General features: G+C 35.2%; 1 protein-coding gene across 1 annotated transcript in view; it reads left to right on the top strand.

Annotated features, from left to right (window-relative positions):
• Positions 1-26,545, top strand: part of LOC111874388 (sphingomyelin phosphodiesterase 1) — a 29,064-nt gene extending 2,519 nt beyond the window's left edge. The window contains exons 2-10 of the mRNA XM_023869856.2: positions 623-936; positions 4,169-4,342; positions 8,238-8,462; positions 10,661-10,833; positions 11,461-11,655; positions 14,052-14,222; positions 15,678-15,858; positions 20,280-20,470; positions 23,555-26,545. Of these exons, the coding sequence (XP_023725624.2) occupies positions 623-936; positions 4,169-4,342; positions 8,238-8,462; positions 10,661-10,833; positions 11,461-11,655; positions 14,052-14,222; positions 15,678-15,858; positions 20,280-20,470; positions 23,555-23,735 (1,805 nt within the window). The 3' untranslated portion in view covers positions 23,736-26,545. The remainder of the gene's footprint in view (positions 1-622; positions 937-4,168; positions 4,343-8,237; positions 8,463-10,660; positions 10,834-11,460; positions 11,656-14,051; positions 14,223-15,677; positions 15,859-20,279; positions 20,471-23,554) is intronic.
• Positions 26,546-27,429: the final 884 nt, after the last annotated feature.

Raw genomic sequence — 27,429 nt, 5'->3', positions numbered from 1 at the left:
TTTGGCTGTATCTATTTCCAAAATGTACTAATTGTTCAAAGGTTGAAATAGAAGGTGTCAATACCAAGCATTTCTTTTAGTGAATTATATATTCGTCTCCAGTGCCAGGATAGCTCAGTTTGTATAATGAGTTATAGGTGGGATGACTGGGGTTCAATTCCCAGCAAGGACAAGATTTTTCTATTCTCCATAGCATCCAGACCGGCTCTGTAATCCACTGAACCTCCTATCCAATGGGTCGGAGGTGGCTAGGGCGTGAAGCTGACCAGTTACTTCCATCTAGTGTCAAAGTCGATGGTGGAGCTGTACTTCCTCTCACAAATATGTTTTCATGTCATAGTGTTTCATTTTTACTCACACCTTATGTATTCCTTTCAATGGAACTTAGCTTCCACTTGGATTGAATTGGATATGCAGACATGAGAACAATTAAGAGTAATTATGTTAAACTGCACCATGAACAGTTGCAATCAGCACTTAGAATGAGAAGGAATCTTCTTCTTCCAACTGAAGATTGCATGTTACAAGCCCATCAAGATATCCAGAAGAGTGACTTTACTCTCCATAGGAACTGGCCACTTTATAAAAACTCTTGCATATTTTAAAACATTCTATTCTCTAGGTGCCGAAAGACATAAGAGAAATGAGATGTTGCACGAGCTCAGAATATTTGATGAAACTGGGATAATCACATCACGGTTGTCTGCAATACTGAATCAGCTGCCTTTGTCATCTCTCTTCAGCATGAAACCAAGCACAGCAATTGAAACACGAGGTGATCTGATCTGTACAGCATGCAATACAGTGATAGATGTTCTGACAGAATATATAGAAACTCATTCACGAGAGGAAGTTTTAAATCTTCTGTCTACAATATGCATTCAGTTTGCAAATTACAGTACCGAAGTATGTCATGGACTTATTGACTTGAACTTGGTGAGTGAAATTCTGTAATAAAATCAACATTATCCCTTGCATAATATTATGTAATTTTACTTAATGGTGGCATCGGTAAGTCATCAAGAAGTTAGTAATACAAATTTCATACCAATCAGAATATATTATGTAATAAAAGTGACAAACTATTTATGATACATTTAACATAGTCGCTATAGTGACTGGCTACAGACTGGACGACCCAGGTGTCAGAGTTAAAGTCCCAGTAGGGTCAAGAATTTTCTCTTCTCCATGTCGTCCAGACCGGCTCTGGGGTCAACCAACCTCCTATCCAGTGGATAACCGGGTGCTCTTCTCCCATGGGTAAAGCAGCTGAGGCATGACACTGACCACTCACCTCCAGCTAGTGCTGAGGTCAAGAAAACGTGGATCTATGCATGCACTCTCCTGTACGCCTTCATGGCTTAGTGCTTAATTAGTTAAGCATAGAGACAACTTTACCATATATTATTTAAAACTAAACTTATCATATGATTGTATTGTATTTTATTTCATCCTTTTTGCTACATAGTAACACTTGGACATGTCATTCGGTAATACACTTTAACAAAATAAATCTACAAAGTTACAAGCATACTACCAACATTTGTTACAATCATAAGCAATATATAAATACAACATTCCAAAAAATATACAAACTACTATATACAGCTCATGAATGGCTTTGACATCCAAACATAAGTACTTGCAACATCCACGTTTTTATTAAAACTAACAAATTCATTTATTGTATAAAAAGAATATTTCAATAAAAATGATTTTAAGTCCTTTTTAAAAGCTGAAAAACCCACCGAGTTTTTTATTTTCTTTGGCACATTCTATCCCCATATTTACCACACTTTTTTTAAATAATGTAGTTCTGCAGAATTGAACATGAAAATCCTTGTTTATTCTTGTATTATAACTATGAATATTTATATTTTGGATCAAATCTGCTTTGTGCTTTTTTATGTAACATAACACTTCTAAGATATACAAAGATGTGACCGTGAGGATGCCATAATCTTTAAAAATTTGCCTACATGACTCTTGTTTACCAAGTCCACTAATTATTCGTAACACCCTCTTCTGCATTTTAAATACCTTTATTCTATCCCCTTAACCCCCCCCCCCAAAAAAAATATTTTTCCATATCTCAATAATGATTGAAACTTTCCAAAATAAATGCTTCTTAACATATTTGGACTCAAAACTCCTCTTAGTGATTTAATTATATAGGATGTTTTACTAAGTTTTGAACATAATGACTGGATGTGGGTATTCCATTTAAGGTTTTTTATAATATCTATACCTAAAAATCTCAGTTCCGATAAGTAAACAATTTCCAAGTTATTATAGAGTATATGCAGTTTAACTACAAACCTATTTTTACTAAGATGGAATGACATAGCAGCTGTTTTTTTAATATTTATTAAAAGGTTATTTATCTGAAACCATGTTTCAAGCTGTTTCATGATTTTATTTATTTTCTGTTGAGCTACATCTTCATCTTTATCAGTAACAAGTAGATTAATGTCATCTGCAAACAATACCATTTCCGCACCTTGTACATTTAGCGGGAGATCATTTATATACGGAAGAAACAGTAGTGGTCCCAGAATTGACCCTTGTGGTACCCTATGTACTGTTTCACCCATGTATTTTGGATGATATTTTTATTCAGGTGATTTATTTCAACAAATTGTACTCAATGAGATAAATAAGATTTAAACCATAAATTAGTAACCTCTCTGATCCCATAGTAATTTAATTTTTCTAGTAATACATTGTGGTCTATCACATCAAATGCCTTTGTCAAGTCAAAAAATATTCCTATAACGTGTACCTGTCTATCCATCGTCTCCTGTATACTCTCAATGAAGGTCTGGAAAGCTGTTTCTGTTGATTTGTTTTTCCTAAATCCATTTTGCACTTCTGTTAATATGGTATATTTTGTTACAAAAGATATCAACCTGTTATACACCAATTTTTCTAGTATTCTGGAGAACACCGACAAAACTGATATTGGCCTGTAATTACAAACTTCCTGTTTTTCCCCTTTTTTATATAGTGGTCGTACTTTAGCTATTTTCATCTTATCCGGAAAGACGCCCGATTTTAAAGAGGCATTAAAAATATCTACTAAAGGTTTCTTTATGTCATGTGAACATCTCTGGGCTAAATATTCTTGAATTTCATCAAAGCCTGCAGATGGTTTACCACATAGACTTTTTATTACCCTCTCTATTTCAATTTTGGTAATAGGGAGCCAAAACATTGTGTTCATTTGATATTGAATCCTCTGTTGTGAGGTTTGTACTGGAGAATGGATTACATTATTCGCTAAAAGATCTTCAACACTTTCAATAAAAAAGGAATTCAACATGTCTGCCATTTTTTGTGGATTTGATGTTTCCTTACTTCCATTCTTTAAACTAGTTATATAGTCGCCCTGCCGAGAATTTCCAGATTCTTTATTTATTATTTGCCAAATTGCCTTTGTTTTGTTATGTGAACTTAACATAAACGTATCATTTTCTTTTAGTTTCTGTTATAACCCTTTTATAGATTTTCAGATGTCTATTAATGTATTCTAATACATTGTTTGAAAATTTTGTATTTTTCTTTAAAGTGTTTAAAAGTCTAATTTCCTGACTTGAAACCTTTATCCCCTGGGTAATCCATTTAATCTCATTACAGTTTTTCTTATAAACTGTCTTTAAAGGAAAAGCTCTTTCAAAATAGTACAAAAATCTGATTGAGAAAAGTGATTTGTGTTTTGGGTTTATGCATGAATATATATGCTTGTATTTGTCAGTACGTATGTACGTGTCTGCATATCTGTGCATGCACACAACATCAACAGTTTTCATTAAGCTAGGTATTCCATACATAATTTTGTTCAGATCTGATAAAGAGTTCATTAGCTAAAGAATTAGACAGACAGATTTTCTGATGAACTGAAAGATAGTGGCTGGACAGATATTCCAGGCATAGATGGCATATGCAGACTGATGAAAGATGTTCATAAACACACAGTCCATATCATGTTCATTTTATACATACATATAATCTATGCAAAATGCTTTAAATCACTTTACAAGTTGTGTATGAAAGCTAGGGAAAATATTTAAAAAGTCTGAAGACTGAATATCTAAACTAAAGATATACAGACCTGATGATTCATTATGCACAATGCAAAATGTGAAATGTCATTTCAAATGTTCAACAGGATACAGTATTCTACATATTCAACAGAACCAAAAGCATCAATTCTAGACAATTCTGTGGAATCTTGCTGCAAGAAAATGGCTGTTTTAAAGATGAGCCTAGTCTTGAGTGGACTATTGCTATTCCATCCAAACCAGAAGTTAACAGAACTGACAATAAACGAGAAAATACAGAAGTAAGTCCATACATGTAAAATTATTGGTTGATAGGAGATATTAAAAATTTCCTCACTATATCAAAATGAAATATAACTGTGCTAATATGAAATAAAAATGAGTCACTGGTATTTAATACTGAGACTGTGGAAAGAGAAAGCTATTGAATAAGTAATGGGAGGTTTATCATAGTGGATTATTAAAGAATCTTGCAGTCTCTATGCTTAAAAGTCATCCTGTCCTTTGGATGGTTAAAGCCTATGATAAGCCATTTTATAGTCACACTAATTTTTAGCCAAGTCAGATGTAGTAGAAAAAATAAACTCAAAATAAATATACTATTCATAATATATTAAGATATTTTCCACATAGGAATCACTTAAAGTCTGTTAAAGAGCAGTGACAGAACATTTATGTTAACCATGTTAGCCTGGCTAACTTTTTTGAAAAATGGGATAAAAAGTGTTATAGTCATGTGTAGTAGCATTCCATATACTAACAGGAAAAATGATCAGACAATGCATCTTTTTCCACCCGAATTGAGCCGGCCCATTACAAGCATGTTAGATATTTCCTCATAGATTACACTAGCCATTTGTAAGCACAGGCACAATTAGGAAAGACATGATATAGTGTTAGCTTGAGGGAAGGAGAGAGTGTGACATTCCGCACCATAGTTCACTGTACCAAGCTACCAGGGTTAGCCAAATTTAATGGAATAGAATGTTAACACATTTCAGTTTCTTACAGTTCACAAAACAAGCAAGTAACTGGCAGGCAAGCAACAGAGGGATATGCCACACCATAGCTCAAGCGGTTAGTCGCTGGCTTCCCACCATGGCAGCCCGGGTTTGATTCAGGGTCTGGTCAAGTGGGATTTATGGTGGACAAAGTGGTGCTGGGGCGGGTTTTCTCCGAGTACTTCGGTTTCCCCTGCCAATCTTCATTCCACCAAATTCTCCATCATCGTAGTCACACGGGGCAGGCTACAATAGGCCTTTCAGTGGCTGCCGTGCCAAGTGGACCCAGTTGGACTCCACCTCCCACTAAGCAAATTAAAAAGAAAGAACAACAGAGGGATGGTAAAATGCATATTTATGCTCTAAGATATAATGATATTTTTTCAAGACCTTTACTTCAATTTTTATTTGATAGTATACTCAGGAATAATACTACATGCAAAGAAACATTTCAATGTTATGCAAGCCAAGAGAACATCAGTTACTCTTCCAAAAATGGACGAATTTCAGAAATTTGAACAGAGAAGCACAACAGTTTACAAAAGATTTGGTCAGAAATTGAGACATGCTCACAGGAGGGAATATACTCTCATAAATGTTGTATGAGGAACAATGAATGTTAATAATTAATAATGGTTGAAAAACTTCCTGTCACCAGCTGTATCATAAAATAATTTACACTGTGAGAACGCAGCTGACCAATCTCTTCTCCAAAATTGTCCACCTTAATTTGTTCAATTCTAGGCTTTGGACATTATAAATAATATTCTGAAAAGATTCCAACTACTGCTTATGTGTCATCATTGAAATCATATGGACAGAGTTCTGACCAGTTTTCCTGAAATCTAAGATTTCTGTTATTTATTCATCAGAATTATTTTTACATAGTAACATTTCACACCTGCACTAACATCTGACTGCTGAATACCAGAAGTCACAAAATTACCTGCCTTCTTCCTAATATTCCAACATCAAGTGCACTTATCAGTCATTCTGATTTCTAAGGATGGCCCATACATACCTATGCAGAATGCAGACTTGTGAAGTTGTTATTAATAACAATTGATAAGAAAATCCATCAAAACTCAGAAAACAGTCCAAACTTCTGTGACAGATAATCTCAAAAAAAAAAAAGAATTGTCACATGGAAAAGAATTACAAAGTGTCATAAAGTAATTTAAACTCAGAACTTGCTAACCACTTCTCTTATTTTACATGTCCTTCCACTTTTATTTCATAATTGTATTAACTATGGCATAAATTTGCATAGATTTTTTATACAATATACATATTCAACTGCAAAAATTTTCACAAATTCCCTGCCTTGGGATTTGGCTAAGAAGTCATACTCCACTGCTGCAAAAGATAAGCACATTATAAACAAATTTAATTGTGGATGTTGTTATATAAAATGTTTTCATTGTTCATAAATTTTTCAATTATAGTAGCTGTTCATTTGTATACATATATTTCCATCTCAAATGCAACATTTTTATTGTCTTGTCCTGCTCATCTATTACTAAATATTTTGGTTATACAGGGCCATTATCAAGCATATGTCTGCCTAGCCAGAGTTGTTCAGTGGAACAATTCTGGTAAGACAGACATGCACCTGATGCTTGTCATGGATGCCCAAAACATATAGTGATAGTGAAGTAGGACAAAACAATAAAAAAGTTGCACTTGAGATGGAAATATATGTATACATATATACATTAATGCAATAGGATGCTTAAATACAATATTATGGATGTAGTTATTCATGTTAGGATGTTTAATGTATGGAAAAGGAAACTGGAAAGTAATTCCTGTCATCACAAATTAGTTTGCAAAATTTTTGAAATGCATTTACTGAACCAAATGAAACATGAATCCTTCATCACAACACTAATCCTCAAAAATGTTGAGCTGTACATTGTTAAGAAAAGTTAAAATAGTGTAAATAAAGTACGACATGGGGCTTGTTAATGTGGTGTAGGAATGGTGTATATGTATAAGTAAGCGACAGGGGTAATGTGGTATTTATCTATCTTTTAATACAATAGGATGCAGAAAAATAAAATGATATAAAATCTGTTTTACGTAAGTGTTTGCAGAACCCATATATAAGATGGGGAGTGTCTGTATCTTTCATTGGTATTGAAATATGCTGTACATTTATGATATATTTACGGGAAAAGTGTATATAAACGTCCTAAAAATTCTCTTTGGTTCAAATAGTGGGATACATCTTTTCCAGTTCACTATTTAATAGATTATTCTTATGCATGAAGTGTATTCTATTTTATTGTTGTTAAATTAAACAACAGCAATACAAGAGTTCTGGGGTGTGCTTTAACTGCTGAATATAGTATTCCTTGTAGAACAGAATGTACTGATCTTTCTGTTGTGGGATGTCGATGTTCTAATAGACAACCACGTAAAACTATAACAGTTGTTGGAACGGAAAAATAAAGTTACACGTGTATAACAGTTGTATATATTATTCTCAAATGTACAGAATGGCTGGGAAGCCGTCTCAAAATATATATATGTTGTTTACAAGTTTTCAGGCCCTGAAAAGGGCTCTTTGTTCTGCCATGCATGTGCTAGTAGTAGTGTGAGCCTTCCTTTATGGTCGCTGAGCAGTTACGAGCGGGCTGGATAGCAGCAAGCCTAGTCGGATAGCCCAGGCCTTCTTTATGGCCACTGGACAGTTATGAGTCAGCATGAGAGTGGAGTCTAGCTAGCCTGGTGCTGTAGTACATGCACTGGTGTAGTATACTGTCTCAGTGTTGTTTGCTGAAGAGCTGCTGCTTCGTGACATCAGCGTAGCTACGTTAGCTGTCTTCGGCAGAGTGAAGACGATGGAAGAACTGATGATAGCAAGTTTTGAGCTCTGCCTTTTATACCATGCTTGCTGGGCAGGACTAAAGATGCAGTTGTGATTGTGAGCACTGATTGGCCAGCGCACACGATGATCTACAAGTGGGCTGGACAGCAAGTGCTGTATACATGTGACAGTGTGACATTGACTTGGCTCGAGCAGAAGTTGAATGTTGCCTGTTAGACCGGTGAAGCTGTGTGTTAGAATGTGGGAAGATTCCATACCATTTTTATTTGAAATGTCAATATCAGTAAATGCATATGTATCTTACTAATGACCATGTAATATTTTTTTTAAACACACCTGCAGACTGCGGACGTTCTTACAATCATTCAACTGTCAGACATCCACTATGAACCAGATTATTTACCAGATGGGAATGCAGTATGTAAAGCACCAATGTGTTGTAGAAGTGATCAAGGACCAGTAGAAGATCTTGGTGCAAGAGCTGGTTACTGGGGTGACTATAGGAGTTGTGATACACCATGGAATACTTTTAGTGATACAGTGCAACAAATTAAGAGAACCCATCAGGTAAGGAATCATTCCTTCTAATATAAGATCACCTAGAACTGGGTAGTTATGAAACGAAGACTTGCAAACGTGAAGGCCAACATATACAATGACAGTTTGATTTGTTTTATTCTTGTCCATCACACTAACAATATCATACATATACATATATGTATACATACAATACAATACATACATATCAATTACTAGAATTAAATGCACTGCTCTCGCAATGGCCCAAAAAGCCAGATATTTTATGCTTTTCGGAGCACTGGCTTTTAAGTGATCAAATCTTGCATCTAAATATTGATCAATATAAACTTGCGGATAGTTTTTGTAGAATAAATGATAAGCATGGTGGTTCTTGTATATTTGTTTCCAAATCAATTAAGATCAGAGAGGTTTCTCCATTAAAAAACTTTGGTAGAGAAAAAACACTGGAAATATCAGCTATTGAAATAGTGAAATTTAAAATCATTGTAATCTGTGTATACAGATCTCCAAATAGTGACGTAAAAATGTTCTTCAATCAAATAGATGAGGCTATAAATAGGGTACTAAACAAAGGTTGCTTGTTAGTAATATGTGGGGACTGGAATATAAACTTACTCCAAAAGAATTCACTTCAAAAGACTCTATTAAATCTGTTGCTCTCAAATAACTTATTAAATACGGTTCAATCTCCTACGAGAGTTTCATCTAACTCGTGTTCTCTAATTGATGTAATGATTAGAAATAAAGTATTTTATCCTACTTCAACAAATGTTGTCGAAATGGGCTACTCGGATCATTTTGCGCTAATTATGAACATAGGTGTAGAAAATTCTCATGTTCCTTTCTCTGAAAAAACCAAAAGAAGAGTTTTCTCTAAAAGAAATATCGACTTATTTAACTTGAGGTTAACAAGGGAAGTCTGGGATGAGGTGTATCACCAAACTGATGTAAACAAAGCTTATAGTCCTTTTTTAGACAAGTATCGGGACCTTTTCCTGAACATGTTTCATATAAAAAAAGTTGGAAATGTAAAAAACATCAAATCCAGATGGATTACTAAAGGGATAAAAGTTTCTAGACAGCGGCTTCAATTTCTATGTTACTTAAAGAAAAAGTTGATTCTTCCTAGGCATTCTTTGAACTATATAAAAAAGTATCAAAAAATTTATAAGAACGTGTTAGCAGATGCTCGTAAAAAGAAAATGACAGATTCATCCAATTTGATGTGATGTTTAATCTCATATATTTTTTTATAAAACTGACTTGTCCAATTGTACGTAATGTAACAGTTATGGATGTTAAATAAATCAATCAATCAATCAATCAATCAATCAATACATATATATACATGTGCATACATATTGTATATAATATGTAATTCTGTAAGTGGGACAGAAATTTACAGAATATGATCTTGAAACATACAAACTTGCTTCTTAAAAATATTCCTGTGGAATTATGAAAAGTGTGAAAATGCTGTGTAATGAAAGGCACACATTACAGACTAATTTTGGATGGTTGAAGTGCAGAGGGGATGAATTCCGATCTGCCCTTCTGACTTCTGAATATTATAGGCTTTCCCACGATTATGTTACACATACAAGATAATGTCAGTGAATTGTAATTTCATTCATTTCAAACTTTGCCAATTTTGTCATAACTTTTCTACCATATGAAAATGTGTACTAACCCCATGAAGCATGGTCCTTCTTGAGAAGCTAATAGTCACTCAGGAAATGAATAAATTACCAGCCTTCTATTGCTGAAATATTCACAGCCACATTCACAAAAGCCCAAATGAAAAATGTTTATATAATATAAAATTTCAAGGAAAGTACTTTTGTATACATCTATTGCAATGAGCATTTAGGTTTTCACCTATGGTGTATGATTTGAAGGGCCTTACAGATACAGAGACACACAGGAGAACACACAGAAGGAAATTAGCCCCCATGAGCATTCACATAAATCTTACAAATGCAGAACATCTAAATATCCAAATATACAAGCACAGGTAAAACAGAAAAGACTACCTGAGCTCAAGTAATACATCTGTGACTTTTGATATCATTCACCAATTAAATAAAGTTAATTACACGTATACTCATAATTATAAGCCAAAAGAAACATTGCACAGGGCTATATTTATCATAAACGATAAATTTAGATAATCTAGCTCCAAGCAATGTAAACATGTTATTACTTTACATGTTTCACTTTTACAGAAAATTGATTATATATACATGACTGGAGATATCGTGGATCATGCAATATGGGATACAGGTATTGAAAAGAATTCAGATGTAATAGAAAAAGTTCTGAAAAAACTGAAAGCAGATTTTCCAGATACACCTATATATCCAATTCTGGGAAACCATGAGCCAAGTCCATTGAACTTGTGAGTGTTTCTTTTATTAATGGGTAAATGTTTTCACTACTTGAAGTTATCTTTATAGAGGTTGTTCACCTAGGAGTCTACTGTGTAGTTTCTCCATTAAAATTATTTGTTTTCATTATACTCGTAGATATTATCTTCTTTCCTTGTTACCTCTTCAAAGAATATTCTCAAAATTTATCACAGCAAAAATGACAAATCTGTTTGTTTTATATCATTAAATAAAATGACATTTCTAAAATTGTTAACTTAAAGGATGGCTTCTGGAAAAGTTCCTGGTAAGTTCAGTGTAGTATACGAGTACAGCTTCAAAATCTACATCCCTAAGAATCTTATTGATGTTAAATTCCTATTTATGTCTTGGTATCCCAAATGGCTACTTTAGACTGGGTTTTCTTATGAAAAATGCATATTTCCTTTCTTTTCCCACACCTCAACTTCATATTCCACCATTGCAATGAGATAAATTTAGTACTGATATTCCAAGGTGCGGGTTACTGAGATGCATATAGTCAATCAGAAAACTCATTTTGTCTTTTTAAAATACAATTGTGGACAACATGTCTGCAGAAACCCAGACTGTTACTACGTCGTCCAACAATGTTAACTGACTATATTATTTCATTACAGGTTTGCACCACATGACATTATTGATGAGAATATTTCCACAAAATGGTTATATGAACTGTCAGAAAAACTGTGGTCTATATGGCTCCCTCCAGAAACTAGTAAAACTATCTTACAAGGAGGGTTCTATACTGTGCTGCCTAAACCTGGATTCCGAATTATAGCTCTCAACAGTAATGTCTGCTTCGTCTATAACTGGTAAAAATGTAAAACAGAAAAAATATTACTTTAGTTAATGACATGCATGGTACAAACAGAAATGTATTTCTAGTCACAAAAGTACTGGAGAATTTCATCCATGAAAACTCACTCTCTTCAATACAAAACTATTTCCTTAAAGTAAAAGTACTTATATAAACATCCACAGAGAGTCACAAATCTCATACTATGTCACTGCTGTCACTGCGTGGTTTCAGTATTCAAATTACTGATTTTAACCCTACTTATCTCAAAAAGTATCACAGTAACAGGATTTGCCATTGGCTTTTGATGTGTTATAATTATAACCTTGTGCTTCATTTTACGAAAAAATATTAAAGTTTCTACTGTCTAACAGAGGAACTGCTACATTCACCTATCTATCTAATTTTCTGATGCAAAGTCCTTCTTTAAAAGTTGACAGTGTCACAACATGCCAAAAACTTCACTGCTTTTACAGATTCCCAAGATAAAGTATTACATTCATAACTGCCTTGGTGGAAATTACATGTAACTTAGAGCAATCTAAGCTTATACTATTGGGATACATGATCACTCATCATCATCATCAGTCATGGAGCTGAGCCCTTCTTGAGGAGCCACCAATTGTGCAGCTACTAAAGAACTTCCTAGAATTTTATGGGACCCGAAGGTTCATTACCATGTTCACAAGAACCCACATAAATCCAATTCCTACCATCCCAACCTATCTCTCTAAAATCCATTTTGAGTATTGGCCACCCACCTACATGTCGGTCGTTGTAGCAGTCTCTTTCCTTCTGGCTTTCCCACCAATATCCGATATGCATCCCTCTTCGCTACATGCCCTGCCCACCTCATCCTCCTTGACTTGTTCATTCTAATTATACTTGGAGAAGAGTACAAGTTATGAAGCTACTCTTTATGCATGGGATACATGATTTCTTCCATTAATTATTTATGGACATTCTACTGCATTTAGACACTTCTGCACAGTATTCCAATATTCAGTGTTGACTACCAACAGACTTAAATATGATCCTTTCTTCAGAAGTGTGAATCATTGGCTTTATAATTTTCCTTCCTTCAGTAGTGTGATGCATTGGTTTTACAATTTTGCAATCCACATTTTAAGGACATGGAAAACTGAGTCATTCTGATGGTAACTTTAGAAAGATGTGGAAGTGATAACAGATATGTGAGAACTGAGGAAAATGAACATAAAATCAGGGTATTTCTGATTTTCAGTCATACTTGTCACTACAAAACCAATTTTCTCAGTTTCAATATTCAGTCACTTAACTTGCAAGCACCACACTGCTGCTGTCAGAACTATGAATATATACATGTATATTAACCATGGAGAGAGTAAATACTTAATTTTAGCCTACATTCCTTCTTCACAGTAAAAAGAAGGCTCATGAAAGTATCCTGCTGTCTGTTTGTCTGTTCCCCATTTCATATTGAACAGATTCTTACATGAACTGGTGTGAATATTACAACATGGAGAATCGCACATCTATGTATTAAGTCAATCAGTGATGCAACTATTATTACAACATTCACCATTCAACACCAACACAACATGTTTCAGTCACAGACAGCCATCCTCAGGTGTTTTAATGCTTCAAAACTTCCAAACTGTTACACTGCTTTGATGCATGCTAAAATTTGCGTTGCAGTCCTCTTAAAATAACTTAATTAATTACTTAAAATTCATTACACTTTTTCTATTAAAATTTTTCATAGAATCCTAATTCCACCTCGTAAAGGGCGTCGTCCACTTGTTCAAAGCCATGTGATATTCCAAACAGTTTTTCACAGTTTGTTTTTCTGTTTCATTAGCCCATCTGCAATCTGCAATGTGCCCTTTGATTGTGTGTATTCCCTTTAGCAGCGTGTGGTGTTGTCTTCACTAGTCACTAGTGACAAATGAAATTGTGAAGTGGGAGCAATACTAACACTGCTTACATTAGAGTCTCCAAATGATGTACATAATAGAGCTTAGAAAATATGCAATTTTATTTAATGTTATTTTTTACAGAAAATAAAATAACAACATGGCAGCCATGCAAGAATTTCCTTTGGCTTCAGTTTGATTCAGGAACTAATGAATCACTGGAGCAAATAAGCTATACTTGGTATAGAGACAGATCATAACATACATGTATCATGTATAAAACACTCTTTGTTAATCAACAATTACAGACACGAAAACTTTGACATTATATCTGTCAAATTTAACAACATACACAGAATTTATATTTATTCAAGAAAATAAATAACAACAAGAATGGTAATATAACTCTAGGATTTAAAATTTGTGTAATAGGAAAGTAGGCTTCATGTATTCTGTTTGGAATTGTTATTAAAATGCAGATAACTATGTATGGATTACACAAATCATTATTGCACAGGTGGTTGATCTACGACACAAAGGACCAAGATGGACAGCTTCAGTGGCTAGCTGACACATTGCTCCAGGCTGAAAGTGCTGGAGAAAAAGTTCACATTCTTGGGCATGTCCCTTCAGGGAATTCACAGTGTTTCAGAACTTGGAGCAGAGAATTCCACAAGATCATTGAAAGGTTAATACAGTATTATATTACCAGTTCAATAAGAAATGAGACAACAAAATCCATTCAGATACTTCAGATATCATGTCACCAGATCGTTTAAACACATTTAACCAGCCTATTTTGTTTCATTGGTACCCCAAACTCTTTGAGAATATAGTGGCATGCTGTGAGAAAGTTGGAATGGATTAGGAGATCAGGGTTGATTACCTAGGCAACGACCAATGTTTCCCCGACAGCGGCTAGGAATCGGAACACATCCATTGCTATACAATGGCTAGCAATCTAACAGTGGAGTTTCCACCATTACACACAAATTGTTCCAAGCAGATTTTGCATAGCAGCGGGCGAGGTTAACCCTTTGACATGGTATTCCCTATTGAGTCCGAGTGAAAGTTATAAGAGTCCAACTGTCACAAGAGATTGTAAAGCCTGTACTGACAGATGACTTGTGTGTAAAGCAAAAGGAAGAGTTTTTGATAACATATTATATGTGCGAAATATACATTTGATGAAAGGTCGAGTGTATTCATAAGAGACAGATCCATCTCCTCGTCAGAGAGGATGATACATAAGGACTATTACCACAAGAGTTAAGTTGGAAAAAAAAAATTCTGGTCGTGGTCCTCAAGGGGCCTGACACCAAGATGAACTGATTGGCGGTAAACCACCATTCATAAAGTAACTCTGACTCTGACTCTGACTCTGATATTGGATCAGTTTGTATTTGACCTTAGAAGAGTAGAGTTGGTATTCGACAAGAGAACAGAAGAGTTCTCATCCGACTAGAGCAGAAGACACTTTACTGAGAATAACAGTGTGAGAGTGTCATAACATTGAAGGGGAAAGGTCCAAAGATGTTATAAGTTGTGAATAACTGTAAGTGTGGATGTAAAAGGTGAATGTCCAATAAAATATTCATTCAAATCCGAGAACCTGCACAATTTCTTGTCTCGTTGCCTAGCAAACACGCTACAATATTGTACAATATTTCTTTCTTAGCTGAATCATGGGCTTTCTTGAAGTCTAAAAATAGCTGGTACACTGTCTCATTGTACTCCCATTTGTTTCCAGTATCTGATGAATGCAAGGATCTAATTAGTGGTTGATCTGTTACATCGAAACCCACACTAATGATCCACAGTAATTTAATTTATATATGGACTTAATCATGAGAGAAGAATATTGTATAAAATTCATCACTCCTAAGAGATCACATTTCCAAGAATAAAACTCATATTATTTATCTTCTTCCAAGCAGCACATTTTTAGTCATTGATGAAGTTGAAATGTTTACCTTTCCTCTCCTTATAATTTTGTTTACATTCCTTTGTTTTCATAAAGCGTAGATCATGAGGTACTAAAATAAATGCCATCTATTCAGGGAAGTGTTTTATGATTCAAGTCCAAATTATCATGCATGATACAAAAGTGGAACTATTTATAATTGTGTATGATAATTTTCAGGTTTGAGAACACAGTAACAGCTATATTCAACGGTCACACTCATAATGATCAATTTCATGTCTATTATGCTATGGAAGAACCAACTCGTCCTATCAGTGTGGCAGTTAATGGTGGAAGTGTAACCCAATACAGTGATCTCAACTCTAATTATAAGCTCTACAGCGTGGATTCTGCTACTTATGTGAGTACAACCGATGCAAAATCAATGTAATTGTTCACAATGTTCACACTCTGATCTTCTGTATTATGACCACCACGTAGGCTGGTGGATGTATGCCAGTGTTTCAGAAATACATCTTGCCCCAATTTTAGCATACATAGAGGTAGTATGTTCGTCTAAAATGTTTGCCCTAACCTGTTTGAGTACATTGTGTCATAATCCATAAAATAATATGAAACTTCACTGCATAAAATTCTAATTTTGTAAATACAGCTGTGGCTCAAAGGAAAACCCAGTAAGCTCCAACTGATACTTGAAACTTTGTGATTCCATAAGGACAAGTATCATAAAAGGATATCGGATTCTGAAAAAAATATCCTTTTATGTGCAAAGTAATCACTGCATTCACTCAAATCTTAGTTTTTAGATTCTGTTCTCTAAACATGTATAGCTAAACATTAAAACTGATAATATTATTTCAAGTTAGTGTAATATCTTCTGTTCTTGGAACATTGCTTGGAAACTAAAACATTATAGAGTATATACAAGTAAGTATAATCCCATTAGTAGACATTTCAGTCACTTCCAATAGGAGATGGCCAATAACAAGTTCAGCCTTTTTTAATTTGAGTATGATTATGTAACAGGTGAAACTAAATATTATAAAGCATGTCACTAGCTGATCACACTCCCATATCCATGCCATCTCACACTACAGTATCAAGTTTTCTATTCTTGTATTCAACGTTGTTCAGGAAAATGGACATGAGATTTGGTACATGGAAGTTAAGAAGTCTGTATAGTGCAGGTTCACTTATGACAGTTGCATAAGACATATCATGATATATAAGTTAGATTTAATGGGAGTACAGGAGGTCAGATGGGACAGATGTGGCATCAAACCAGAAGGTGAATATACATTTTTCTATGGAAAAGGGAATGAGAATCATGAATTAGGTACAGAATTTTTGTAAATAACAGAACCATAGTTCTTCTTATTCTTCTTCTCCTCCTCCTCCTCCTCTTCCTTCTTCTTCTTCTTCTTCTTCTTCTTCTTCTTCTTCTTCTTCTTCTTCTTCGTCTTGTTGTTGTTGTTATTATATGCGATTTTATGATGTAATAAGTTTGCTTATCTGCAACCTGCAACCTATTGTTGTAAATAATGGACTCATACAATTTTGTATATGTATTTTGAAGATTATTTTGTAATGTATTTTAAGGACCATTTCCACATCCTGTTTATATACTGTACGGATAAGATTATCCTTCTGGAATTAGATACCACGTTGTCTGACACACACAACATCGTTCGAAAGGAATATGCTGCCTCCATCACTGATGTATCGTGGAAGCAGCAGGTTTCCCTGAAAACTAAGGGAACTATTTATCAGATTACACAGCATCACATCTAAGATGACCATAATCAATATTCACAGCTAAGAGAATGCCAGCTCTTGAACAGGCAACTGATTGGAAGGATGACCTATTTATAGGTATTGCCCCCAAACTTACCTGGTGGAACAAAAGAAAATCCATGAAACCCTCTTTAGCGAACGCTAACTTCTCTGCTCTGACCTGAAGTGTTGCCTCCCATATAAATATCAGAAATGTTATTGTTGGGCAAATGGAGTGCAAGATTACGTAGTTCATTATGTATGGAAATATAAATACTGTATATTGGTGTACATATACATTAATGATATCCCATGGTACTATTTACAGATTTTGCACTAGTAACAGCTCTTACACAAGCCCTGATTTTTAACTCATCATTCACAAATTCATAATAATTACGAAACTTTGATATAGTTATTATAAACATTATTTTCCTAATTCTAGCATCACTTCCAATTTAGAAGGACACTAAATAAGAAGTGTATCTTCCCACAATCTTTTCTTTATTTATTTATTTCCAGGTCTTCCACCTATTCTTGATATCTTCTGTTACCTATATATTTCTCTCAACACATCAAAAATGAAAACCTTTAAGTTACAGTCTGGTATAGAAATATCAACATTTTAAAGAAACCCGCTGCTCTATCATCAAGGTACGCTGGAGGTGGCAGGTTCCTTTGGAGACGTTGATATCTATCTATCAGAGTACACACTGTCACATCTAAGGTGCAAAAACCTCAACATTCACTGCTGTAAGGACCTCCACTCTCCAAATGAGAATTGCATCCCAGGAAAATACATTAATACCTTTTCAAAGACAGCTAACATCTCTGCTGTGTTACAAAGTTGTACCTCCCACACAGAAGTCAGAATTGTTATTCCTCTGCCAATGGAGTGCAGGTTTAGAACTCTGTAACCGTCCAAAATCGGACACATATTTTTATGAACTTTTTTGATCACAAAGACCTAGGAAATCACTTCCTGCAGTTATGCCCTAAAGTCGTGAAACACCCTGTAGATTATTAATGATCGATGAATTGGAAAGAGTTTGGAAGGAAGTGGCCATGTCCTATTTCAAGGTATAGCCCTGATATTCACCTTGGGGGACAGGAAAATCATAAGAAATCTGTTAATATAGATGGTTCCCTCACTATAATTTGAACTGAACATACATACATACATTTCATTTCATAAATCCAAAATAAATGGACATGAAGGTCATCATATAAAAAAAACAACAAAAAAATTAAACAAACACACAGATAACAGAATAATTATAACTAATTGTTTATGTTATGCTCCACATATTCAGAAACTGTATAAAAGGAATTATTCATAAGATATAAAGACAGCTTATTTTTAAAACTAACTCTATCCTCCTTAAGGCTTTGAATGGTTATGGGCTATCTGTTGAACAGTTTAATAGCAGTAAACATAGTACCTTTCTGAAAAGCAGAAAGATTCGAGTTTGGCAAATATAAGTGCTTTCGATTTCTTGTATTCAAACCATGAACATCTAAACCTGAACAAAATTGAGTTTGATTATCAATCACAAACATCATTAAAGAGAGCATATATTCACATGACAGTGGCAGTATATTCAATTTCTTAAAAAGATCCCTACGTGAGTCTCTAGGTCCCACTGCAGATATAATCCTTATTACTTTTTTCTGTGGTTTAAAAACTCTAACATTATTCATTGAGTTGCCCCAGAAAATTATTCCATACTTAAGAACAGAATGGAAATAAGAAAAATACACCATTTGTAAATTTTTTTACTCATAAAATAAGGTAAACTCCTAATTACAAAAATAGCTGAACTAAGTTTAGGGAGAATATACTCTACATGACTCTTCCAATCCAAATTCTAATCATGTAAGATTTGAGGCTTTCACGGCGGTGACTATGAAGAAAGCAGTCTTCTGGGATTTGGCACCGTGTATATGTGGTGTTAACCGACGTTTCGGAGGAACGTATCGCCCCCATCTTCAGGGTTGAAGAAAAAGTATAAGTAAATCTGCAAGCGACAACACCGTGAGACACGGTCAAACAGACTAAATAAAGAACATACCGTTGAGCAGAGAATGAAGGGGTTGTACTGCAAGTAAACAAGTGAAAGCAGTGGTGTGGGAGGGGTGGGGGAAGGGAGCCGGGACAGCATGATTTTGTGTAGGGGAGAGTGAGCAAGGTTAGGTGGCTGGGCTTTANAAACCCCTTATCTGTTCTCTTAAAAACCACCCACCGGGATATGACGCCAGATCCAGGAAGCCACAAGGCCATGACCAACCAACATAACAACCCCCCCACCCTCAGCTCACAGTTAAAGCCCAGCCACCTAACCTTGCTCACTCTCCCCTACACAAAATCATGCTGTCCCGGCTCCCTTCCCCCACCCCTCCCACACCACTGCTTTCACTTGTTTACTTGCAGTACAACCCCTTCATTCTCTGCTCAACGGTATGTTCTTTATTTAGCCTGTTTGACCGTGTCTCACGGTGTTGTCGCTTGCAGATTTACTTATACTTTTTCTTCAACCCTGAAGATGGGGGCGATACGTTCCTCCGAAACGTCGGTTAACACCACATATACACGGTGCCAAATCCCAGAAGACTGCTTTCTTCAAATTCTAATCAATTTGCAGACCAAAAAATTTTATCACAGGAACTTCATTCATAAACAAATTCCTACTAGCAACTGCCAGAGAGTTATAAGACTGTTTTAGAGCAAATCTAATAATATTAGTTTTAGTGCTATTTAAGGCCAACTTATTAGCTGTGAACCAATTTACAATAAGAGACAGTGTACCCATGACACCTTCTAAATACAAGACTAAATTGTTACCACCCAAGTTAACTTGCTGAGTCACATTAGTAGAAACTAGTACTGACTAGTGATACTAGAAGTTGATGTAAATGTAAACAAAGAGTTCAAATTTGCCAGAATCTTTAGATTTACTTAATGCATGCATTAACACCTACAAAATTCTCTATCATCAATGAGCACATGTTTCCACTCTAGTCTTAATTGTTGTTTTGTATTATTTGTAGCATATTCTAGATGCTGAAAGTTGGAGCTTCAATCTGACTGAAGCTAACACAAATTCAAGTCTGAATCCAACCTGGTTTAAATTATATTCATTCAAAGAAGAGTATGGAGTGGAGTCTCTGAACGCTACAGAACTGGACACACTTACTCATAAATTGGCAGGAAATAAAAGTCTTCTGCAGATATACTCAAGGTAATTTATCATAATAATTTAGTTCAGTTCAATTCTTTATTAAATAATCTATTTTTCATCATCGTCTTCATCATTTTCATCTTTACTGTTTAGCTCCAGGTTGGTAATAAATAGTTTACTGCTACTCTTTCTCTCTTCTTCTGTGGGAGCTACAGTCCATGTTGAGCCTTTGTTTCTTCTGTGAGTGCTCACCATTGGTCCTGATCCTGTGACTTTCATTTCTTTCTGTCCCGCTGCAATTGTTAAAATCTTCTAAACAATTAAGGATTTTACGGGGTGGAGCTGTCAAACCCCAAGCCCAACCTCCAACCTGGATGGCCAGGGTATCCATTTTTGTATGTATCGTCACCTTTGGCCTGTCCAGCATGGGAGACCCTACCAGTAGCTACACTACTGCTGACATAACTCTCAGGATCATATGACCACTCAAGCCCCACCACTACACCACTACAATACACTACACTACACTACACTGCACATTACTACACTACATCTGCAGAAGGAAGTTTAATACTCTTTGTTGCTTTAAATGTACTCAGCAGCTTCTCTTAGATGTGAAATCATAGCAAGTGATATCATGATTAATCATCATTTAAAGATTAAGAAATGAAAGCAGTAAAAGAGAACTAAATGAAGTGAGTCATCAGCCTGTAGGTTAAGAAGCAAGAAATTCTTTTCTGAACCACACAAATGGATCTTGTTTATTGTTGTGTCTATATTCGTTCATTTAGTGCTAATATATCGTTGAGATATGTTAAAATATGGACAAAAAAAGAAGTAAAAAGGTGAAGATGTCCCTGTGCATAATTAATCAAGCACTATGTTATGGAGATATAGTTGGGACTGGAGGTGTAATTCCACCATCCTTGACATAGGCACTAGATGAAGGTGAGTGGTCAGCTTCATGCCCTAGTCACTTTACCCCCAGGGGAAGATCCTCTGTTACCCATTAGATAGCAGGTTGAGCAGGCCCCAGAGTCAGTCCGGATGCTGTGAAGTAGAGGAAAGTATATTGCTCCTTCCAGGAATCAAACTCCAGCCATCAAACCCATGGTCCATCACTGTATCAAGTGAGCTATCCTGGCTCATGATATAGATATAGTAATATGAATCCATATTATGTGAATATTGTTCTGCATAATTACTGACCTTTTTTTTCCAGATTCATGTTTCCCTAACTTGTATTTCCTATGTAGTCAAGTGTATTAACCCACTGAGCTTTCTGAAAGTTAATCACAATTATAGCCTGCATAATACATACTATTAATTCTGTTTTGGATATCAAAAGTTTCATCCCATACAATTAACTGATTCTAAAGAGGTAATGTGAAGCTATCTGAAATTCATCCTCAGGATCACTGTAGATAAATTTTCATAATACTTGATATGAACATCATGCCATCAGAGATTGTCTGAGTTTGTCGTACCTTTTAATCCCCTTCCTCAATTACACCAGAACAATTAGAATGTATACAACACTAGCACCATTTCATGCAAGACCCTGAAGTTTGGTGCCATGAGAAAACTACGAGTAACTGACTCCAAGGATCCAAGTCCTTCTTGAGATGGCATCACTTGCTCAGCTACTCAACAATTTCCAACACTTCATGTAAACCAAAGGTCAATTATTGCTCTCAAGAGAGCCTGCTACTGGTTCCTCTTCTGAGCCAGATGAATCCATTCCATACCATGCCCCACTCACTTTCTCTACAATCCATTTTGATATTCCCATCTATGTCTAGGTTTTTCTAGTGGTCTCTTCTTCTGTCTTTCCAACCAAAACTCTGTATACATTCAGCTTCGCTTCCATGCGTGTTATATGCCCTACCCATCCCATCTGCCTTGACTTGATCATTGTAACATTTGACAAACAGTACAGGTAATAAAGCTCCAAATTATGCAATTTTCCTCAACCTCCCTTTATGTCATCCCGCTTTGGTCCAAATATTCTCCTCAGCACCCTGTTCTCAGACATTCTCAGTCTATGGTCTCACGTTAATATAAAAGTCCAAATTCCACATCCTTACAAAACTGGAGGAAAAGTCATAGTTCTGTATATTAAAATTGTTATGTTTTTAGACAGCAGACAATAAGACCAAAATGTTCTCAACTGAATTATAGCAATTAGGTCTACTCTTCCTCATGGTCCCCATTATATAGCCTCAGCACGAACCTCACAGGAAACACCGCTTCCAACAGTTCTTGTATTTTTGAGTGACCTCCTACAGTTTCATCCCTGAAGGTTTATTATAGCATTGACGAAAGCATGCCATTTGCCTTTATCTTGAGCCAATTGAATTAAGTCCTTGTCTGTCTTCCCTGTTTCTAAAATCTATTTTGAAGTTATCTTCATATTCATGCCTAAGTCCCCCATGTGACCTCTTCCATAAAAATTTCCAGATCAATATTTAATTTTTATATTTCATTTTCACCAAATCCAAAATATAATAGTGACATAATATTGCGGTGTGTAGAGCCGTTTCTAGGCAGTGGCTCGGTAAAGAAGTTCCTGTGGCAACAAATACACATGCAAAACTATAGGTACTTTTGGAAATACTATTTTCTACTGAATTTCAAAGGAGTTGTAGGGAGTACAAATGAAGCAAAAATAATTCAGTTGGAAAGGAACCACCATTCTGAGATAATCTGACTGTAGGACCAAAAAGACTTAGCGCGTGCTGTAGTGATTCGTAAAATGTGGAAACCAATGGTAGTGTTATAGTTATTTGTAGTTATGACCTGTAAATGGTCAATAAGTCTAATTATCCAAAATCCTGTTTGTAGTCACTCATACATTTGACAGTATTTGCATATTTATACCACTCTCATTTTTTTGATTTGCTTATATATTCAAATGTATTCAGCACTAGTGTTACAAGTTCAATGCTAACAAAAATACTACAAGTCAGTTAAAACAATTTCAGGAAGGTAGGTGAAGATACAGAAATATAATACACAAAAACAAGAAAGGAATACCATATAGTAACAGCAATAATGATCACAGGTTGCACACTGGAAGATGAGGAGAATGCTGGTATTTAGGTAAATAAATTCATGATTGATGCTTGTATTCTTATATTCCAGGCATTATAACAAAGATGAAGGAAGTGAATGTGGAAACGACTGTCTAAAATCGAGACTCTGTTCTACAGCAGTGACACAGACAGGAGATTATACTCAGTGTGATATACTGCTGCAAGAATTTTATAATCAGACCAATAGTGAACAAGTTCATTACCAAATCAGTAATCAGTTGCTGGCATAGTCTAGTTTCCTGCTAACACATCCCATACATTCAAAAACTAACACATCTGTAATAATCTGTAATAACCACTTTCTACACTGCTGTACCCTAACTTGAAATTTCAGTTGATGAATTCTAGGTAACTCATCCTCTTTGTACAGTTAGAACGATAAAAAAGATTTCCTGCAGAAACAAATGAACCAATGAGCCAATGGCTTGATAAAACTGATCTTCATATTGCATATAATGCTAACTCCTCAGGCAAAATTTAAAGGGTATAACCAGATGGCCTTGGTAGCTATATTTAAATTGTCAAACAGGTAATAATACCTGGAAAGATTAATGAGTAAGGGTCGCTGGGGCAGCTCCATTGTCTTGTGTTTCATCATGAGCCATGGTTGTTGTGGTTTTGTAGTTGCTATTGTACAGAATCGATTTGTGCCAAGCTGAAACACCTTTTAATCAGCTAAGGTTCAATGGAAGTCACAAGCTATTCTATCATTTTGAGTGATTATATGTAAGGTCTATATGTAACATTTTATTCAAGAGTTCCATCCAGACAAATAATAGTTAACACTGTAGTCTAAGCCCAAAATAAAATCACAAAGAACATTTTGAACAGAAGATATCTCAGAACTACTTCATGCATGACAGTTAAGTAGACACTAGAATCAAGGCATGGAAAACTTCATCCAATTTCTCATCTCAGATATTGGAAGGAGCTGAATGCAGTATGAATAAGAGGCTGAAACCAATGTGGTTTATTTTAATCTAGGTTACAGTAACATGAAATTACCCAAGTAGGATAATTTTTATATGGCTCAGAATATTTACAGCAATAAGACATCACATTGGTTTACATATATTAAATTCAGTAGCAATTTCCTTCATACAACCACATATTTAAATATCTTATCATTGCAATATCAATCACTCTCTGAACTTCACTGCCTAACAATGGAAAAGCATGATATTGAAATCAGGCATAGTGCATTTTGTATTCAAGTTCCTTGAATCTATTCCTGTTCAACAAATAAATATAGAGGTCAAGGATATCAACCACTTTAAAGCTTTAAGAACTAGTTATGAAGCATTATTATTTATAAAATTACTTATGCGAGCAATTCCTGAAGAACACTTGACCATCGGATTATTTGAGACCAGACATTTTAACAGCAACTTTAATTTCCCCTAGCACAGTGACTTAAGGAGACACATGTGTTGTTACAAGTGATAGATTCAGTTCTGATTAATGTTACTGCCTTTAGTTCATTTTATATTTATAGCCACACAGTTCTCTTGGTAAAGGCTTTTTAACTAACTAATGGAGCTGAGTAATTCTTGAGAAGCTGCTAGTCACTCAGCTACTGAAGAGTTTCCCAAAAATTGTTTTCATCACCATATGCAGGATGGAAACTAAAGCCTTAAGATGTAGCACTCACAAGTAACTAACAAAGCTAACAAGTAGCTAACAAAGGTATAATATATTAAATGCACGTCAGTGTTGTTAAGATTGTGATTATTAGTTGTTCTGGAACATGATTGACTGCTGATGGCTTAAAACTGTACATGCAGCTAATGATGGTATAAATGGGAGAGTACTGCTGAAAATGTGTGAGAAATAGAATTAAATAATCATATAAGAAATGCCATGTCTTAACAATATCTATTTATCTCTTTGGTATCTGTATCTTGACTCTGTAATCCAATATATATCTTAGTATTACAACTTTTTCATACCTGATCCTAACCTATAAACAGTGTTTGGAGATATGAATTTCCAGATTAGTGGAAGCAAAATGATTATATACAGAAATTCTTAAATTCAAATATTTAGGAAACATAATTTCAGAATTTAACAAGGACATATAATATAAATTACAAATATTTAATACAGTGAATGGCAAAACAAAAAAAATTTTAACACAGAAGTGGCAACTCAGATTAAATTATGAATACTTTGACATGGAAGTGGGATGTGGGTTTTGAAAAGAGACAATTAGTATTGGGAGGCAGCACAGACAAAACACCAATGAACCATATCAGGACTGGGCAACCAAAGGAATACAGATATAAGAGAAATGCTGAAATAATATGCAGGGCCCTCTCCTGATACAGAAGAACCCAGTCATGTCCTCAACCCCCATTTGAAGAAACATATATTATCCTTGCATCTATGCCTAACTTTCCAAAGAGGTCTCTCCCTTCAGGGTAAAAGGTAAAAGGTAAAGTTGTCACTGTGCTTAATTAATTAAGCACTATGCAATGAACACATATGGGGGTGGAGGCATAGTTGCACCATTCTTGACCTTGGCACTAGATGTAGGTGAGTGATCGGCTTCACCCCCCGGGGAAAAAGCCACCAGTGCAAACTGGCTAGCAGACTGGGTGGGCCACAGTGCCAGTTTGGATGCTGTGAGGAAGATAGTATTCTTACAATGCAGGGAATCAAACCCGGGCCATACAATACAACAAAGTATGATTTGGAAATCTGATCTTCCTTAAAAAGTTATCAATAAAAAAATTACATACATACTTTGATGTTTATTTTCTAATTTTATAATGTTACAGTGATAATGATTTTATTTGGTGTTTTTGCCCAAAATTCTGCATGAATTTCTTACCTCTCCAACATATGCTAATGCGCTGGCCATGTCATCCTCCTTGATTTGATCATTCTAATAATATATGGCGAGGAGTACAAGTTATGAACCTCATATGCACTTTTCCCGTGCTCATTTTATTTCCTCCTTCATTCACACATTCATGGACCTGAGCCCTTTTTGAGAAGCTGCCAATTATGCAGCTACTCAAGAACTTCCCAGCATTTTATATAACCTGAAAGTTCATTACGGTGTTCACAAGAACCTTGCACTGGTCTCTATCCTGAGTCAGCTCAATCCAGTCTATAACAGTGCATGCTATCTCTCTAAGATCCATTTTAATGTTGTCCATCCATCTGTCTTGGTCTTTCCAGTGGTTTCCTTCCTCTGGCTTTCAAACCAATATCCTAATGCATTCATCCTCTCCACCACACCAGCAACCTCTACTCTCTTGACTGCTGATATGATTCTCTTATGTACAAAAAAAAAAACATATTCCTAATTTATTATTCCCATTTCTCTTTTATATTTGCCCGCTAGTTCGGTGCTACCTCCATCCCATCTGACCTACTGTACTCCCATTAAATCTAACTTATGTTTTGATGTTTCTTCTGCCACTGCCCTGAGCAAACCTGCCCTATACATACTTCTAACACTCCATGTACCAAATCTTATATCCATCCAGGTCCGATGCTTCTTGTGATCTTTTGTAACAAGCATATTTTTTATGGTGAGGAGTTGTTAGGAGCAAATTTCTTATTCATGCAAAACAATGGTGAAATTATAGTTTTGAATAATTTATTCTTTATAGGGAGAGAGTGTATGACACAGAATCCTGAAGTAAATTGTAGTAACATTTCTCAGTGGTATTTATGTTTTTTTTCCCAGGAAATAAATATCATCAGCATAGACCAGAAGCTGATGTGTCTTATTCAGTACCAATCCCTTCCAGTTCCTTGGACAATCCAAATGGCATACTCTAAGAGAAGTTGAGAAATAATGGTGGTTGTGAAATATGTAAGTTTTGTACAAGTAAATTGATTGCAATCTAAATTAACAATATAAAAGGAAAATAAGATCTTGAGTTTCTTATCAGCTTGATAGTGATAACT

Source organism: Cryptotermes secundus, unplaced genomic scaffold (assembly GCF_002891405.2).
Source record: "Cryptotermes secundus unplaced genomic scaffold, Csec_1.0 scaffold197, whole genome shotgun sequence".
Classification (NCBI taxonomy): Eukaryota; Metazoa; Arthropoda; class Insecta; order Blattodea; family Kalotermitidae; genus Cryptotermes; species Cryptotermes secundus.
This window is presented reverse-complemented; position numbering and strand designations above follow the sequence as displayed.